Genomic DNA, 16,372 nt, shown 5'->3' with positions numbered 1-16,372 from the left:
GCATATAACAGCTCCATTGAGCATATCTGTAGCAAATTCAGCGTTCATTCGACATTTAGAGCTTTCAGCACATTCAAAATTAGCGTATGCCATACGACTCTATTCCACACTCAGTCTACCCAACTCAAAAGAAACATGGCCGATATACCCTCTTCTCCCGAAGGTATCACAACCTCGCTTCCCGCCCTCGACGTTCAATACGAAAGCAAATTCAAGGATTATAATCTCTCGAATATTACACACGTTGTCGCCCAGTGAGTACCATCCCGATTGATATGCACCCCAGCCTTAAGTTTGCAACGAATACTAACGTAAACTAGTCTATCCGACAGAAAAATCAAGAACAACATGGATTCCAATGCCGATATCTCCAATGAGTACGACACCGAGAATTATTTGAACATCATTGGAAATATGCTCTCCGTGACCTTCTTTGGCAATGAAAACCAGCTGGAATGGCTACACACCGAGCAAATTGGTAGACGCAAGTTCGTTGCATTTACCAACATCGAAAAGAAAGAGAAACGAATTCAGAGTCCGAGCCTGAGCCTGAAACACGGAAAGCTGCAGGTGGTTGAGGTCATGTTCATGCGGACCAACCCCCGGGAAATACAGAAGGTCTTCTGGAGGCCTGCCAGACCAATTGTCCTTCGACGTGTTCTGGCTAGAGTGAAGAATTCACTTGAGCTGGCCCGGATTCAAGTTATGAGAACACGACTGGATGTGAATCACCGAAAAGTGACCCCAAGACCGAGGAAGGGTTCGGCTTCAGCATGATCGGCTTGCATTGGTATTCGGCGAGTCGTATTAGACTAATAAGAATGGTTCCAAGTGATATTCATCGCGACTGTACTCTTTCTCATATTTTTTTCTTTTTAAGAAATAGACACGTTGGAATCTGCTTTGCTGATTGATTCAGTAGCGCAAAATTAGCAACAATATATACATGTAAATACGGCAATTCGGATCTTGATTGCGTCTGTAGCCAAGGTGCCTGCAGCGCATCCTTCAGAGCAATCCCGAAACTCGATATATATGCCCCAGTTATTGGATCCCAGCCTGACTGCAAATACAGCCGGGAATAGTAGAAGGGGCAAGTCAATGATTCAAATCAAGTTCATTCTCCGAATTAAACAAGGGATGCAACCCAATGAGTGCGAAAGTGTATCCCACTGTATACCCGGTGTCGACACAAGGGTCAAAATGATGATAGGAAGCACAAATCCAGATTTCCGGAAAGTAAAAGAAAAGCATATAATATGTATCGGTTTCATGTGGGTATCATCAGTTTTCGTATCATACAAGCGCCGGGGTATTAGAATTTGTTCCGCGGGTTTCCCTTCATCTGGTCCTTCAGCTCTTCCTTGAAATGCTCAAGGAATTTTTTGTACTTCATATCTAATCAGAACAGGTCAGCCACACTATGTCACCAAATATTGGTACCAGGCATACCTTGTCCCTCGAGATTAGTGCCTCCCTGCTCCTCCGGAGGCACCCCGTATCTGATATGTTGAACTTTCTGGTGAACTCGGCCCACCATACGATGGAAGATCGGACTTCGAAGGAGCTGTGTAGATCGTATTAGAATGCAAGCTCAAGCAAAAATACATCAATATTGGAGCAACGTACTCGGACAGTGAGCCAGATCTAAGTTCGAACAATGTCAGTGAAGATCGGAGTGGCGAAGGCGAAAGCACTTACCTCCAGACTTCGGAACAAGAGATTCAAAACCATCTTGTAGTTCTTCTAACATTCGACCATGAGCTTTCAGGTGTAACTGATATGGAAGAGCAAGTAGAAGGTTGAGATGCAAGAAGCTTGAACAGTCCTGGTCTCGATCGTCGGAAGATTATCTTAGTCATCCTCCCCGCAAATCTTGGAAGCTTCTCTGAACCATCCAAGAGATCGTGGAGCATGACGGATTGACAACTTGGTTTATGACATTTGTCGACGCCAGAGTCACTTCCTAAACGACTAGAAATGGTCGTATGGCTTTGTCGACATCCTCCGAATCCTGACCATTACCGATGATGGAGAGTGGCGCTGAACAAACTTCACAAGTGGCTCAGTTCTTCGCTATCCAGTTCAGAAAATACGTTTGTCTCACAACGCCCAGAGAATGACCAAAGGCTGCTATACCTGTCGACGACGTCGCATTATCTGCGATAATGGCCAACCCACCTGTCGGAAGTGTCGAGATGCGGGGAAGGAATGTCTGGGGTATCAGAAACCGCTTGTTTGGGTCAAGGGTGGTGTGGCTAGTCGGGGGAAAGATGATGGGCCGCAGCTTTGATGACGTGGGAATACCGCCTAGCAAGCCAAAGCGCCAGCCAGCTACGCATATATATGATTCGACTGCAGCGAGCAGCGGGTTCGGCTTTTTCTCTATCCCCGAATCATCATCCGATGCCGAATCACACAGCTCTGGGAAACAGCCTAGTCCGGAGACCGATGGATGGACTTTTGAGACAGAAAATCCAACATTCGGGGGAGAAATTGCGCACTTGGAGGTCAATACACACGAGGAACAGGACACCGCAGTTGTTCATGTTCCTCGGGGCGCTCCTCCCGCCGACTATACTCCAACGCCATGGGGACTGGTAGATCCACTGCTCAAAGATCTCAGTCAGTTCTCAAGGTACTATGTACATCACTGTGAGAATTCCCCAGTGCATTATCTGTGGCTCCACTGACGATTACTTGTAAGACAATCAATATATGGTTAATGACTTCGCCCTTTACTCCCAACACAAAAATCCGTTCCGAGATCTTACTGCATTGGTCAATCATTCTCCTGTTCTTGCCAGCAGCATCGCTGCTCTTGGGGCTCTTCATTGCTCCCTTGTATCAGAATCGGACTCATCTGTCCTACCATGGTCATCAGGCAATCTATCAATGTCAGTAAAGGAGATTGAAGATATTGTTGCACCGGCAAGTTCTCGAAAGCCCGCTTCGCAGGCCTATCATCATTTCTTGGAGTACAAGCACCGCGCCCTTCGCCAATTATCCATGGATCTCCTCAACCCGGCGATGCAGAAGGACGGCAGGACCTTAGCTGCTATCGTATTGCTTGCCTTCATAGACATATTCGAGTCCGGCAGCGGGGCCTGGAGTTATCATATCGAGGGTGCGAAGAAGCTTCTCAAGGACCGCCCTGAAAGTGGCCCGGGACAAGGAATTCTCGACGACCTGGACGCTTTTGCCCTTGACGGGTGTTTAATGTAAGCTTCGGGTCTCTGCCTATAGCGAAGAGTTCTTGCTGACCATACAGAATGGAAATCATGGGATCAACGCTAGCTCGGCCAGGCGCGCTCTCAAAGCCCTTCTACTCCTCATCCATGGGCCCAGAGATCCTCAAACGCCTCGAGGAAAATTCTTGGGTCGGATGTCCCGCCTATCTCCTGGGAGTGATTTTCTTCGTCCACGCCCTCTGGTATCCAGAATCCGAAGCCGCCGCCATGACCCCCCAACCAACAGCGTTGCCAACCCCAATCCAACCTGGTCAGCCCCTCACCCTAGACTCATTCGCAAGCCTCCTCCAAGGAATCCGCGACTTCGACCCGGTAGCATGGAGCCAAGAGATGCAAAATGTCTTCTTCATCCCAAACTTAACCTACCGTCTCGCACTCGCAACCTCATATCAAGACGCCGTCTACCTCTACACAAGCCGTGTTCTCTCACGCACTAGAGAAGGCTTCTCACCTCCATGGATAGATGTCGGCCTCCCACCCGACCATAGACTCATCGCCACAAACCTCATCACCCAAATCTCCCTCATCCCCGCTTCGGACTCCCACTTCAAATGTCTCATCTGGCCCACCTTCATTGCTGGCGCGGAGTGTCGCCCTTCGCAGCGGGCTCTTATCCTTGAAAAGCTCGGTTCACTCTATGAGGCCATGACGAGTGTTAATGTCCGCAATGCTGCGTGGGTCCTGCGTCTGATGTGGCAGAAACAGGATCTCAAGCGCCGTGAGCATCAGAATGGTTATGATAATAATGATTCTGATCTTGAGTTTGACTGGATTGAGGAGCTAGATCATACAAGCCTCGACTGGCTGTTCATTTAATTTGGGGGAAGATGTCCCCGGGTCTCCCGCTTATGACTGATGTCTACTTGTATCTAGTTTGTCTCCTTACTTGTATATAGTTACCTATCAATCAGTACATTGTTCAAGATCACTTTGCTTGGAATGCGCAGTATTTCATTATGAATTTCAACATATATAAGAATTGTAGCAAGACGGTTGAATAATGATTTCAGAATAGGAAAATCGGGTATATCATCTCTCAGCCTAGAGCAAAGAAAAAAGAGACAGAAAGTCAGATACTAAGAGGGGAGACAAAGGATGGAATTCGAAGAGGAATGAAGCGAGCAAGAAAATCACAATGAAAATGCGGCCAAACCAAGATGCCACTGTAACGAACCTGGGGACCAAGGAAGACAAGAGACACAAGGAGAAATATGACGATATCGAAGCAAGGAAAGTATTCTTTTGTGCAAATTTGTCCTAAAACAACACACCAAGAGGTATAAGAAAACGAGGAGGAGAATGAGGACGCGGGCGTATCAGTCTTGATTTCATATTTTTCAAAGATAATCAATAAGTCAGCCTCAATAAAGCCTGATAACTCACCAGGAACTTCAAAGAAATGAAAATAGCCGAACAGAAAAAGGCTCGATGTTGTGATGCTTCAGGCCAAATCAGGGATATATAACAGCGGAAGACATAGCAAACGACAAGGGAAAGGAAAATCGGTATTCTGTCTGAAATAGGCAGTCAGGCAAAGAAAAAAAGTATGCGCTCCGTTCCAGATCTAAATGCAAGAAACATGTTTCCCCAGCAAAGAACACAAACAAACAGAAGAACACGCTTGTCACTGGAATATGCAAAGGGTAGGATAACCGATACGCTGGGATGATAACCCATCTTTGTGCGAATGCCCGTGCATGGGAAGAGAAATGAAAAAAGAGACGCGGGGAGACAGGTGGAGGTGTGTTCAAATGGTGAGATAGCGAGGTGCGAAGGCAGGTAGTATAAGAAAGTCGGTATCAAACCGACAAAACCGAAAGGCAATTGGCACGTGGATATATGGATCGCAATATGTGTCGTTCTTATTCGATGTCATTAGAACACCGCAGCGAGACCATTCTTCGAATGTCGCTTGCTAAATCGTTTCCTTCCTTTCGTTGACTCGCTATCGGTGGCCTGCTGTTTCACTAGGTGATTCCGACCTGATGATGGTGGGCCTCTATCGTCTTTCTGCATGTCAGATGTGCGGTCTAGCGTATTGGCGGGACTAGGGAACCCAGAGGAAAGGTCGCGGAATGCATCGTCGGAGAAGCCTGCGCTTTGTTCCTGTGACATCTCCCTAGACCTGTCCAATGCGTCCAGCCATTCTTGTACCTGGATCGCTGTGGCGCCAGCGTTGCTTGCGGATGGCTTGGGATCCTCGAAAACGTAATGTTTCTCTCTCTGTGGGGTGTCGTTAGATATGTCATCTTGACTGATAAAGGATGAAGTACATACCGTGTCCACAATCCAGGATGAAATTCCTTTAGAATCCGTCGTACTTCTGTAACTTGTCCCCGGAGCAAGCAGGGGAATCTCGAGCTTTATCTTCTTATCATCACCACCTGATGCGGCCAGAATGATCCGCCCGGATGATGTGACCATCACCAACCGCTGTCGTTTCTTTGTGGCGCTTCCTGAGAAGAAACGAGAGAACTTCCGGGGTGCATCAAACTCGCCACTACTGTTCTTGGACGACGGACTGTGCGAGGCAGCCGAAGACAGAACAACCAAATTACCCAATTTTAAGATCCGCTCGTTGGATTTGTTCAGTACTGGTGACCATTCGATATCGAGCTGACTCGGCGGGGGTAGCTCGGTTACCACTCGTGGAAGGTGGCGGGAACTGGCATTTGCATTCGAGGGTGCAGTGGAGATGACTGGAGGGAGACTCTCCCCGTTTTTACTGTCATTAAGCTTGATGGGATCGCGCGCGGGGGGTACATAGGCCTTCAAGCGGGGTGCCTTCTGTTTCCATAGATCTGGACCCCATGTGATACCGTCAAAGAATTCATGATTTTTGATGTGTTCGATCTGAAGACGTCGGGTAGGCTCTAGGACGAGAAGACGTTCGACAAGATCACGCGCAACAGTAGGAAATCCAATTGGGAATTCGTAGTCGAGTGCCACAATTTTCTGGAAGGTCTGGTACTCGTTCCCAGCCTTGAACGGTGGACGACCGGCCAAGAGCTGGTAGATAATACAGCCGAAAGCCCAAAGGTCGCTGGCTTTACATGCATTTTTGTCCGTCAACAACTCGGGGCTGACATACTCCGCAGTGCCGACGAAAGAGCTCGCCCGCTCTTCCTGTGTAAGCTCGGCCGAGTCAAGAGGAAGAATGCCATTGGAACTGGGATCAACTCGTGGAGTCTTGAGGATCTTTGCCGTCCCGAAATCGGTGATCTTGATATGCATCCCGCTGTCAAGCAACACATTTTCGGGTTTCAGGTCTCGGTGGATGACACCGCGCTTGTGCATGTAGTCTATCGTGTCAAGAATCTGGGCGCTGTAGAATCTTGTACACTCCTCGTCAAATGTGGTCATCCGTTTGAGAACACCGAGCAATTCTCCTCCTTTGCACAAGTCCAGCACGAAATATAATGACTGCTCATCCTGGAAGGTATAATATAGCCGCACGATACCCGGGTGGTCGGTCAGGCGGTTGAGTGTATCTTTCTCGATGTTCACGTATTTAACTTTCCTCTCCTTGATAATGTGTCGCTTGTCAAGGATCTTAATCGCGTATTCCTTCAAAGTCTGCCGGTCCGTTGCGAAGACGACCGTACTGTAGGAGCCTTCGCCGAGAGTATTCCCAAACGAGAAGTCTCGAACGCCCTTCTTGATATAGCGAGAGACAGTTTGGCCGTTGGCATCCACCTCCTTTCTCACAGAGACCGCGGCGCCACGGTCTTGCCAATCCTCGCTACTCGCCAATGGGCCGTTTTCTGGCATGTAAGCCGTTCGTGGCATCTGAGATGCGCCGCCACTTCTTGCTTGTGATCGAGATGACTGACGCATCACCGCCGGGCCGTTGCCCGGAATCTGCGCGGTCCGGTAGGATCGGTCGCTGTGGGAGTTGTCGCGCGCCAGAACACCGGCATGTAATGCCGACGAGCCTCCTCGTGTGTCTAAGCGCGCCTGAGACCCAGATTTGGATGAAGCACCGGAATCTGTTCGGATGCGATATGAATTCTCACGGTGGAGGACCGAGGTTGCTGAGCCATTCACGTATACGGAGGAAAGGGGTCGGTTGGGATTCGGAGGCGTTGAGAGGGATGGAGCCGAGTAGGGCTGGTATGTGTTTGATTGTGGTGTTATCTCGGGGGAGGGTTGAAGGAATGAAGTCTGACGGTCGTCTGTCACCGGGACTTCGATGGTTGCAGGAGGAAAGGCAGAGGGGTGTTCGTCATGTGCGGGATTGTGTTGTGTTGATACCGAACCGTCCGGCGCTCCGAACGGATTAGAGTCTGTTGACCCACCGGTCGCATCCTCCGTTGGGGGAGGCGAATCGTCTGGATTGGCTATCCGAAGCCCTCCCAGAGTCTGGGACAGGCTGAGATCTCCGTTCATGGCGGAGATTTTGAGGTTTGGCAGCGACCGGAGATGTGCCGAGGTATTCAGGGGAAGCAAGGTCGAAAAGGTCAATGAAAGACAGGCTATCGGAAACGCAGCGGATGCATGATCCGAGGAATAGTTGGGGGAAAGAGAGAGGTGTATGTGTGTGTGTGAGAGAGTCGACGCTGGAGAGAGGGGGAAGGATCAACAGGAGGCTCCGTAGAAATTGGGTCTAGTGTCGAGGGGCTGAGCCTGACTTGACTATTAATATTCCCTCCAGGGCTTTCCCTAGAGAATTAGAGGGGGAGAGAGAGATTCAGAGTACAAAAAAAGATATCTGTATGTTATTTTAATCCCTTTCAGTGGTGAGATGGAATGGGTATGTCTGATTTGTCCAGTTTCGAGTCGATGGGATATATTTACACCATTTATATTGCACAGATTTAGGGATTGATAGGACTTATATCATCTAGGCATCTATCGCATTTGCTGATTCACTATTTAGGGACTACGCCGCATTCGCGATTGCAATATCTTCTCGGCCGCATATCCTGGTCGAGGTTTCTTGGATTGTGAAGATACGTGACTTCCTTCTAAGACACGATGTTTCTCTATACGGGACCTCCAGGCTCCAGGGCTTTCGTGCGACTGATCATCATTCATCCCTGGAAACATGATCAGACGGCCCCCAACCATCATTGCCCTGGAGGAAAAGGATGTTGAATCTCACCTCCAGCGGATCTATATCCGTCATACCCTGACTGTCGAATTCGAGCAGCTGCACCTAGAGAGCTGCGACGAAACGGACCCATATCCTAGCTCCTGTATCTCTACGGATTCGGATGTGGATATTGATACCACAGGGCTGAGTCAAGACGGGTCATGTTTTGAATCTACATCTCCAAGAAACAAGAGCCATGCTTCTGCAGATGCAATTCAACACACTTCCGTGACAAAGTCATGCCTCAGATCTCCAACCCAACACTCGTCGGTACAAGTGACAATTCCCATCGGAGTGTACTCGCAAGCAGACCGATTTGTTGACCCACCGCGACTGAAGGTGAAATTTGCTCTGTCACCGCAGGCCTGCGAACTCGAGCTCCATAGCGATAAGGCATTTGAAGAAGAGATGGGTATGTCAAACTCCCGAAATCGAAAAACCAGCTCCATCTAACGAATCACCGGAAGTTCAAGATCGTCGCGGAGAAAACCACCGCCCAAGCCACACAGATGCTATATATACACCCATGTCCATTGACTCGCCAGCCTCGACGCCGCAGGTTTCATTCTTGTCGTGCGGTGTGTCGTCAAGTCCGGCCACCGCAAGTGTCCCACCCCGGGACCTAACCTTAGCGTCCACTATGTCTTACGAGGCAGTCTTGGCCGATGAAGCAGTTTCGCCTGCCAGTGCGGCCAATAGCATCAGCGAGGACTGTGGCTCTCACACTAAAATCGCCATATAGGAGCCCTATGAAGAGATCGTGTGGGTGCTTGGAATTGGTGGCTTTCCTCCGGCGGTTTGGCCACTTCGAGTCCACCATGAGCTGTCCCAGCGGGGTTTCTACCGATACCTGTGGCTTTGTACTGACCAGTCGACTCTAATTCTGTATATTTATGGTATGATGTTTCTCGCCCCAAAACCTCATGATCGACTATACGGGCAATGGAAGTATGCATTAATATTTAATTACCAATATGAGATATTGAAACCAGCCTCACACATAAGCAGTCCCAGACATGTTGAACATACCACAAGAAATATCAAAAATAACCCTCCAAGCCTTGGGCCAGATTACAATGTCTCACGTTAAAATGCAAAAGAAGCGATCTGGAATGTCAGTCAACAATTCATATCTGAAACAACAATATCGGTAACCCAAATCTATCAATAGTTCAGTGGAGAAGAACCACAAAACTGGCTTGCCTCCAGATCTGACGCGGCCTCGGCAGTGCCCTTTTAGCCATTGACACATCTCACCACAAGAATGGTGTAAAACCCCCGACCTACGTCACTCTGCATTGCTGATGTATTTTGCTGATGTTGTACTCGGATTTTTCTTTGCTTTTGCCTGCAGGAAATGCCGTTTAGATTGTACATGTTCGATCCTCGATACGATTGGTTCATGGTTGACCCGCGTTCTCTGCGCGCGGATCCACTACGCCACCGCGTAGAATAACCTTGAACTGCCTTGTGTTCCGGTATATTTCCGTGCCTGGTTGATGGCGCTGAGGCGGCATTTGCCGGTAGATTGATTGTGTCGAATCCAGGGGTCTGCCATTCAGGGGTTTTGGTTCCTAGGTTCATGGATGGACATGGCTTGGATAGACATGGCTTGGATAGAGAGGCTCTCGCGGTGTGTGTGTGGGTTAGTGATTGTCTGGTTGGTGATCTGCATTGTGGCGAGTGTAACTGGAGGGAGCAATGGTATTGGTGGGGTGAGAAATGCCACGAAACACTCTGCCCACATAGGGTGAGATCTGCTTGCATTTTTAGCACTTCGCAGTGGTCGGATATGGGTCACGTGCAACACAGTCACGTGCTAATTATCGAAAAAGCCACTGCATTTTTAGAAAGGGAAGAGGTTCATCGGTCAACTGAATGAATTAAAATGAGCAATAGCACATGTCAAGGCAGTCTAACAAAGTGTATCAAAAGCAAGTCCCGGCTGTCGGCTAATGGAAGAGGGAATAATAGGTAGATGATAGGGTGAAGGGGGTTGGATGGTGTTAAGTAACAAGATGAAACGCCAACAAAGATCGATCATCTTCCAGATGCCGCTTCAAATGCTCTCTCGTGTATAATTTTCCCATGACGGTATGAGCTCGTTTCAATTGTATCAAAAAAATGGAGGGAAAAAAAAGAACCCTTCACTTCAGACAAGAATGGTGGGACAAGTTAAAAAGAAATAAGGGGTCATTATCTACTGCTTCTTGGCGAGAGCCTGGGCCCCATCGACCAAGCGACGCTCGGTGTTCTGGCGACCGTTGACAAAGTCGGGATAGTTGAGGGTCAACTCAACGGCACCGTTGACAATGTTGTCAACAGCCTCAACACCGAGCATAAAGGAGTGGTCCTGGTTGCCGACCTCGTAGCGCCAGCTGCCGAAGCGTCCACGGGACCAGATACCCTTCTCCTGGAGCTTAGGAAGAATCTGGGTGAGGGCACCCTCACGCTCCAGGGTGGGGGTGGGATAACCGTGGTCGAAGCGGCGGTGGTAAGTGGAGACAATCTCATCACCGGGCTGGAGCATCTGGGTGTTGACGAGACCCTGGATACATTCGGCAAGAAGGGTCTCGTGGTTGACGGGCTTCAGGGAAGATTCAGAAACCTCCAACATGACGGACCAGTAGGGACCGTCCTGAGCCTCTGTGCTCTTAGGCTTGGAGCCGTCAGCGAGCTGAAGGGTCGGGAGCTTCTTGGAGGCATCGGGCTGGTTGTAGGGGGAGTAGTTGGAGAAGATGGTGGCACGGTAGAATGGGCAGTCATCCTCGGGGAAGTACAGCCAGCACTTGTCGCCAATGCGTTCGGGGCGGGCACCACGGATACCAACACCGATAACGTGGGTGGAGGAGTAGAAGAGCTGCTTGGTGAGGGGAATGAGCTCGGAGTCGTTCATGGCCTCGGCGAGGTAGTCGACAGCCATGGTGGAGACTAGCTTCTCGTAACCAATGGTGGTGCCGTCGGCGAGGGTGACGGTCTTGTTGTAGGCGTTGACCTTCTCGACCTTGTTATTGGGGCCGTAGCGGGTGTTTTCCTTGGGAAGAGTGTTGGCGACAGCAATCCAGATACCACCGGTACCATCGCGGGCGGGGAAACGGAAGGTAGCGTTGGGACCCCAGTTACCGGCGGTCTTGTTGAGGATAACGTTGGTGGTCACGGCCTTTACGTTGGGGGCAGCGACACGCTCACCGAGCCAAGCGCATTGCATCTAAAGATCATTGATCAGCATTTTTCCGTCTCAGGGACGTGAAGTCAAGACTTACCTTGGTGGTGGGAACGGCCCAGACCTTGTAGTTGTATGGCCGCATGAAGAGGTCGGCAATACCAGTACCCATCATGCGGACGATCCACTCATCGAAATCCTTGGGCTTGGTGTTGGTGACACGGGCCTCGATAGCAGCATCGATCATGCCGTCAATGCACTTCACCTGCTCCTCCTTGGGCAGCATGGAGATGTTGTTCTGGAAGGGGTAGGGGACCCATTGTTCCTGGCAGCGAACGTAGGAGATACGCTCGTGGGTGTACCAATCCTCCTCCTTGGGGAGGGCCTCATTGATGCAGTCGTCGAAGTACTTGTAGTGGGAGAAGATAACGTGACCGCCGACATCGTAGAGCTGTGAACTAGGTTAGTGTTGACATTGACAATTGAGACCGAGTCGCAACTTACGAAACCTTCGGGGGTAACATCAGTGGAAGCCAAACCACCGGGGGTCTCGTTTGAGTCGATAATCATCCACGAGGGGCCATTCTGTATACTCAATTAGCTTTTTCGATTCCCGGATACCCCTCCCCCTTTTTTTTGTGCCCCTCTCCCACACAGTAAACAAGCAGAGAAAGACTTACGAGCTGGTTCAAACGCTTGGCGGCACCCAAACCAGTTGGGCCAGCACCAATGACGAGAACGTCAACAGAACTGCGAAGCAATTGTTAGCGATGACGGATGTTGATGGGTGGACAAGTGCTTACATGTCGGGGTGGGTCATTCTGCCTTGTAGGAGGTCCTGAAAACTGGGGACTCGTTTGAATGTCTTGCGGGCGACGTTCAGCATAGAAGCACAGCTGCAGGAATCTGCAGAAGATGAAGAGGGAATGGAGGGATAATAAAGAGCAAAGAAGCGGAGGAACCAAAGAAGAAGGGGAAGTGGGAGGACAACGTGACCGGCCAAGCTAAGGGTATCTAGACGCACCTGGGTTTGTGGGTTAAACGGATCCGGTGGAGACGACGTGCCTGTTTCAGCTTTACTGATTCGTATTGGGATTGATATTGATATTGATTTCTGATTTGTTATGATTTGTTATTCCCTGTTTTTATTATGGCTTAATTTCCTTTTTTTTTTTCTTTTTAACCTCACATCCAGGCCCTCCCGAGGCCCTATCACATCGATAAGCTTAATTACAATTACAATAATGTACTCAGGGGGAGGCAGTGCTGCAGGGCTCAATCTTAAGAGGCAAGTAATCTGGAGTAAAAGAACGCGTAAGGCAATCTCATCTCATCACGCTGTAATAAGGACCCTGGTTAAGATTGAACACATCACATTTAGCGCAAAGCCGTTATTGGTCTTAAGCTTATCATGATACCTCCAAAAGCAGGGACCTGGAGTGCATGGAATCTGCATTTACTTTTCGCATGCGGGTGAGTCGATATTAGAATTCCCCTAGTGGGCATTGGATAGCATTCAGTATCTCCCCTCTGGAATGCCCGTTATCATATCAATCCCAGATTAGAACATTATTCTAGAAGAATTAAAAAAAAAGGAAAAAGGGAAAAAGGGGCGATATGGATAGGGGGCAACCATTGAATCTCGATCAAATGTGGCCGGGCTAAAAACGCCACCGATGTAGGCATTGGTACATTGTTGGCTGTGGTTAAATTAGGACGCCAATATTGCTTTGGTACTCCGTAGTTTGTATGTTGTATGGACCTCCATCAAGGGTGATGCTGGACCAAACGAGGCTATCTTGAACTTATTATTAAAGATGGTGATCCATGTTTCATCACATCGATTTCCCCGTGTATACATTGTACCACGATGTACGGAGTACACCAGACACTGTCCCTGTGTCTCACATGCATCAAATAGCCAATACAATAGGACCGTCCTAAAAGGAAACACCTTGAATCCTCCCGGAGCAACATCCGCAGAGTTGATCGTCCCATCTGGCGGTCTCGATGAGAAGCGAAATTTGCGAAATGCCAGCATCTGGTTCCACTGATTGTCACTCCTAAGAAAGTAATACAAACAACCGATCCCATTGATCGCCCCCTTGACGAACAACTTCTTGAACCAGCAAACACCGCCAATTGCCAATTGCCAATTGCCGCTTGAAACACTAACTCCCGTTAACACCAAAAGCTTAAGGGTCTCCTCCCCCCACCACCACTGGTCCAAGCACAATATGCTTGTGGGGGGCTGGGAGTCCCCTGATTGCGTCAGACAGAGGGCGGATCGCCGCATTCTCCACCCGTAAGGGACCAGATGGACCAGAGGGTCACTGAACGCGGGTTCTGGTGGGCCTTGGCTAACAGCTGCTTGCGTAATGCCCTACTATTAATTTGGATCTGCGCTGTTTCGGGTTTGAATTTCAAACCCGTTGATTTAGGACATTCCGAGAGTGCCGATGGTTTCGTCGATGTCAGACATACCTATATAGATATTCACATGAGTTAGGATGGGAATCTGATTGAGATTAAGGATAAGAGTGTTGGTTAGGGCCAGTGGATCCCATGACTAGGCTGGCCTGATTGGTGGTTATTTCAGGGAAAAGGGGAGTTGGAGACTGTCGCCACGAGCAAATCCATGGCCTCACAAATTAAAACTAAGAGCTAGTAAAGTACAAGTGGTATTGGTTCTGGTATAGCAGGTATACAAACGAAACCACTACGTAACAGTAGAAATTATGAGCGAAGAGTATAGGTGGCCTTAGCAGAGCCGTAACCAAGGTCCGGAGTAATGGTAATTCATATACCAATCTTTCCATACATGTACAGACATTCATACACCAGCCTTCTCCTCTCACTTTCTGTTTGCGGCGAGTGGATCTCTCTTGACCTGGTGTTTCTGTTCTTGTCGTTGCTGTTTTATGTTTGGCTTCTTGTCGATTTCCTTTACAATAACTGCCTTTTCTTCCCTTAATTTCTCCGTCAAACCCCCAAATTGAAGTTAATGTTTGGTGCCGAAAAAAATTACTCACGGAGTACGTACCCCATTCCATCCCTTCAACCTTCATCATCATTTCTTCATTCACGCTTTCTTCATCCACGCTCGTTTTTATTTATCGCTTTTTTTTTTGGTCTTTCTGTCGCACTCGTTAACCTTCGGAGCATTTTAGTGATCATTTCCTTCTAATTCCCTTTTCATCTTGCCCACTTTTCTCCGTGGCTTCCTCCGCATTTAGTCAAGGAAGCCTGTCCCGGCCACGACCTTTTGAATTTAAGCGCTTTTTGTCCGATCAATCTCAAATCTTTACAATGAGCGACGGCGAGAAGGTCCGCGCCTCTGGCGAGACTCCCCGGGAGCAGTCTTTGCCTACTGTCAACCCCGCAGCGGAGAAGACAGAGCAGCCGGGCATTACATTCCACCCCGCGGTCTATGTGACGTGAGCAACATCGGAAGGAACCAGACAGATCGGAGAACATTGCTGATTTCTTGATAGTACATGGATCACCTTGAGTTCCACTGTTATCCTGTTCAACAAGTACCTCCTCGACTATGCCAACTTCCGTAAGTCAGACCGGAGATACAATGCGAGGAAACTGGCACTAACCTCACACTGTGAATAGGTTTCCCGATCATCCTCACAACATGGCATCTGTCTTTCGCTACTATCATGACCCAAATCCTCGCTCGCACCACTACTGTCCTCGATGGCCGCAAGAAGGTCAAGATGACCGGCCGTGTCTACCTCCGCGCTATCGTCCCTATCGGTATAATGTTCAGTCTGAGCTTGATTTGCGGTAACATGACCTACCTCTACCTGAGCGTTGCCTTTATCCAAATGCTCAAGGCCACCACCCCTGTGGCTGTCCTCCTCGCAACCTGGGGTATGGGCATGGCTCCGGCCAACATGAAGGTCCTGGCCAACGTCTCCATCATCGTGATCGGTGTGATCATTGCCTCCTTCGGTGAGATCAAGTTCAACATGGTCGGTTTCCTGTTCCAGCTCGGTGGTATCGTTTTCGAGGCCACCCGTCTGGTCATGGTACAGGGTCTGCTCAGCTCCGCCGACTTTAAGATGGACCCCATGGTTTCTCTGTACTACTTCGCCCCCATCTGTGCTGTCATGAACGGTGTCGTTGCTCTGTTCTTGGAATTCCCCCACGTCACCATGGACCATGTCTACTCCGTTGGTATTTGGCTTCTAGTTCTCAATGCCGTTGTGGCTTTCCTGCTCAACGTCTCGGTCGTTTTCCTAGTAAGTGATACTTTAGCACTCCGCATCTTACTCCCGAGGGAAGCGTTACTAATACTCTCTACAGATTGGCAAGACCTCTTCCCTGGTCATGACTCTGTGCGGTGTCCTCAAGGATATCCTATTGGTTGCTGCCTCCATGTTCCTGTGGCAGACTCCCGTCACTGGCCTCCAGTTCTTCGGTTATTCTATTGCTCTACTGGGTCTTGTTTGGTACAAGCTTGGCGGCGACAAGATGCGCGAGTACACTTCGTCTGCCGGCCGTGCCTGGGCTGACTATGGCAACAACCGCCCTGCGCAGCGCAAGTTTGTCGTCTTTGGTGCTGCCGCTCTTATTTTCTTCCTCTTCGTTGGCTCTATGGCTCCCAGCTACGCCAATGACTCTGTTGACCGTGTCAAGGGCTACCTTGGCGGTGCTACTGCTGGTAATGCTTAAATGCACTTATCAGATCCTTGTCTTTCCGTCTCCTATAAATTGGAACACCGAAAACCCGGCCCAGTGTTTGAAGCCACAATAGTGCAGTTATGTAGCGGGTATCCGTTCCTTCCCGTCTCTCGATTACATGCAGAGACTGCCGCTCATACTTTTGTCTCTATGGGCCCCTGAGGTGCA

The 16,372-nt window shown here is 49.3% G+C and overlaps 7 protein-coding genes across 7 annotated transcripts; 4 read left to right on the top strand and 3 right to left on the bottom strand.

Annotated features, from left to right (window-relative positions):
• Positions 1-135: 135 nt before the first annotated feature.
• N7518_004080 (uncharacterized protein) lies at positions 136-777 on the top strand (the record flags this gene model as incomplete). The annotated part of the gene is made up of 2 exons (XM_057185007.1): positions 136-254; positions 321-777. 2 exons carry the CDS (start codon positions 136-138, stop codon positions 775-777), a joined length of 576 nt encoding a protein of 191 aa, XP_057041777.1.
• Positions 778-1,315: 538 nt separating this feature from the next.
• Positions 1,316-1,734, bottom strand: N7518_004079 (uncharacterized protein; the record flags this gene model as incomplete). Its single annotated transcript, XM_057185006.1, has 4 exons — positions 1,316-1,398; positions 1,453-1,567; positions 1,630-1,647; positions 1,702-1,734. 4 exons carry the CDS (start codon positions 1,732-1,734, stop codon positions 1,316-1,318), a joined length of 249 nt encoding a protein of 82 aa, XP_057041776.1.
• Positions 1,735-2,168: 434 nt separating this feature from the next.
• N7518_004078 (transcriptional regulator family TF) lies at positions 2,169-4,067 on the top strand (the record flags this gene model as incomplete). Its single annotated transcript, XM_057185005.1, has 3 exons — positions 2,169-2,655; positions 2,708-3,221; positions 3,272-4,067. The coding sequence occupies 3 exons, from the start codon at positions 2,169-2,171 to the stop codon at positions 4,065-4,067; spliced, it is 1,797 nt and encodes a 598-aa protein (XP_057041775.1).
• Positions 4,068-5,126: 1,059 nt separating this feature from the next.
• Positions 5,127-7,640, bottom strand: N7518_004077 (PDPK1 family serine/threonine-protein kinase; the record flags this gene model as incomplete). The annotated part of the gene is made up of 2 exons (XM_057185004.1): positions 5,127-5,474; positions 5,529-7,640. 2 exons carry the CDS (start codon positions 7,638-7,640, stop codon positions 5,127-5,129), a joined length of 2,460 nt encoding a protein of 819 aa, XP_057041774.1.
• Positions 7,641-8,298: 658 nt separating this feature from the next.
• N7518_004076 (uncharacterized protein) lies at positions 8,299-9,088 on the top strand (the record flags this gene model as incomplete). The annotated part of the gene is made up of 2 exons (XM_057185003.1): positions 8,299-8,758; positions 8,820-9,088. The coding sequence occupies 2 exons, from the start codon at positions 8,299-8,301 to the stop codon at positions 9,086-9,088; spliced, it is 729 nt and encodes a 242-aa protein (XP_057041773.1).
• Positions 9,089-10,546: 1,458 nt separating this feature from the next.
• On the bottom strand, positions 10,547-12,395 carry N7518_004075 (protoporphyrinogen/coproporphyrinogen oxidase; the record flags this gene model as incomplete). The annotated part of the gene is made up of 5 exons (XM_057185002.1): positions 10,547-11,554; positions 11,610-11,960; positions 12,014-12,094; positions 12,190-12,259; positions 12,313-12,395. 5 exons carry the CDS (start codon positions 12,393-12,395, stop codon positions 10,547-10,549), a joined length of 1,593 nt encoding a protein of 530 aa, XP_057041772.1.
• Positions 12,396-14,818: 2,423 nt separating this feature from the next.
• On the top strand, positions 14,819-16,195 carry glfB (uncharacterized protein; the record flags this gene model as incomplete). The annotated part of the gene is made up of 4 exons (XM_057185001.1): positions 14,819-14,946; positions 15,004-15,071; positions 15,131-15,762; positions 15,827-16,195. 4 exons carry the CDS (start codon positions 14,819-14,821, stop codon positions 16,193-16,195), a joined length of 1,197 nt encoding a protein of 398 aa, XP_057041771.1.
• Positions 16,196-16,372: the final 177 nt, after the last annotated feature.

The sequence above is a fragment of the Penicillium psychrosexuale genome (genome assembly GCF_028828465.1).
Source record: "Penicillium psychrosexuale strain IBT 29551 chromosome Unknown utg000003l, whole genome shotgun sequence".
Lineage (NCBI taxonomy): Eukaryota > Fungi > Ascomycota > Eurotiomycetes > Eurotiales > Aspergillaceae > Penicillium > Penicillium psychrosexuale.
Note: the sequence above shows the minus strand (reverse complement) of the source record. Positions and strands in the feature narration are given on the sequence as shown.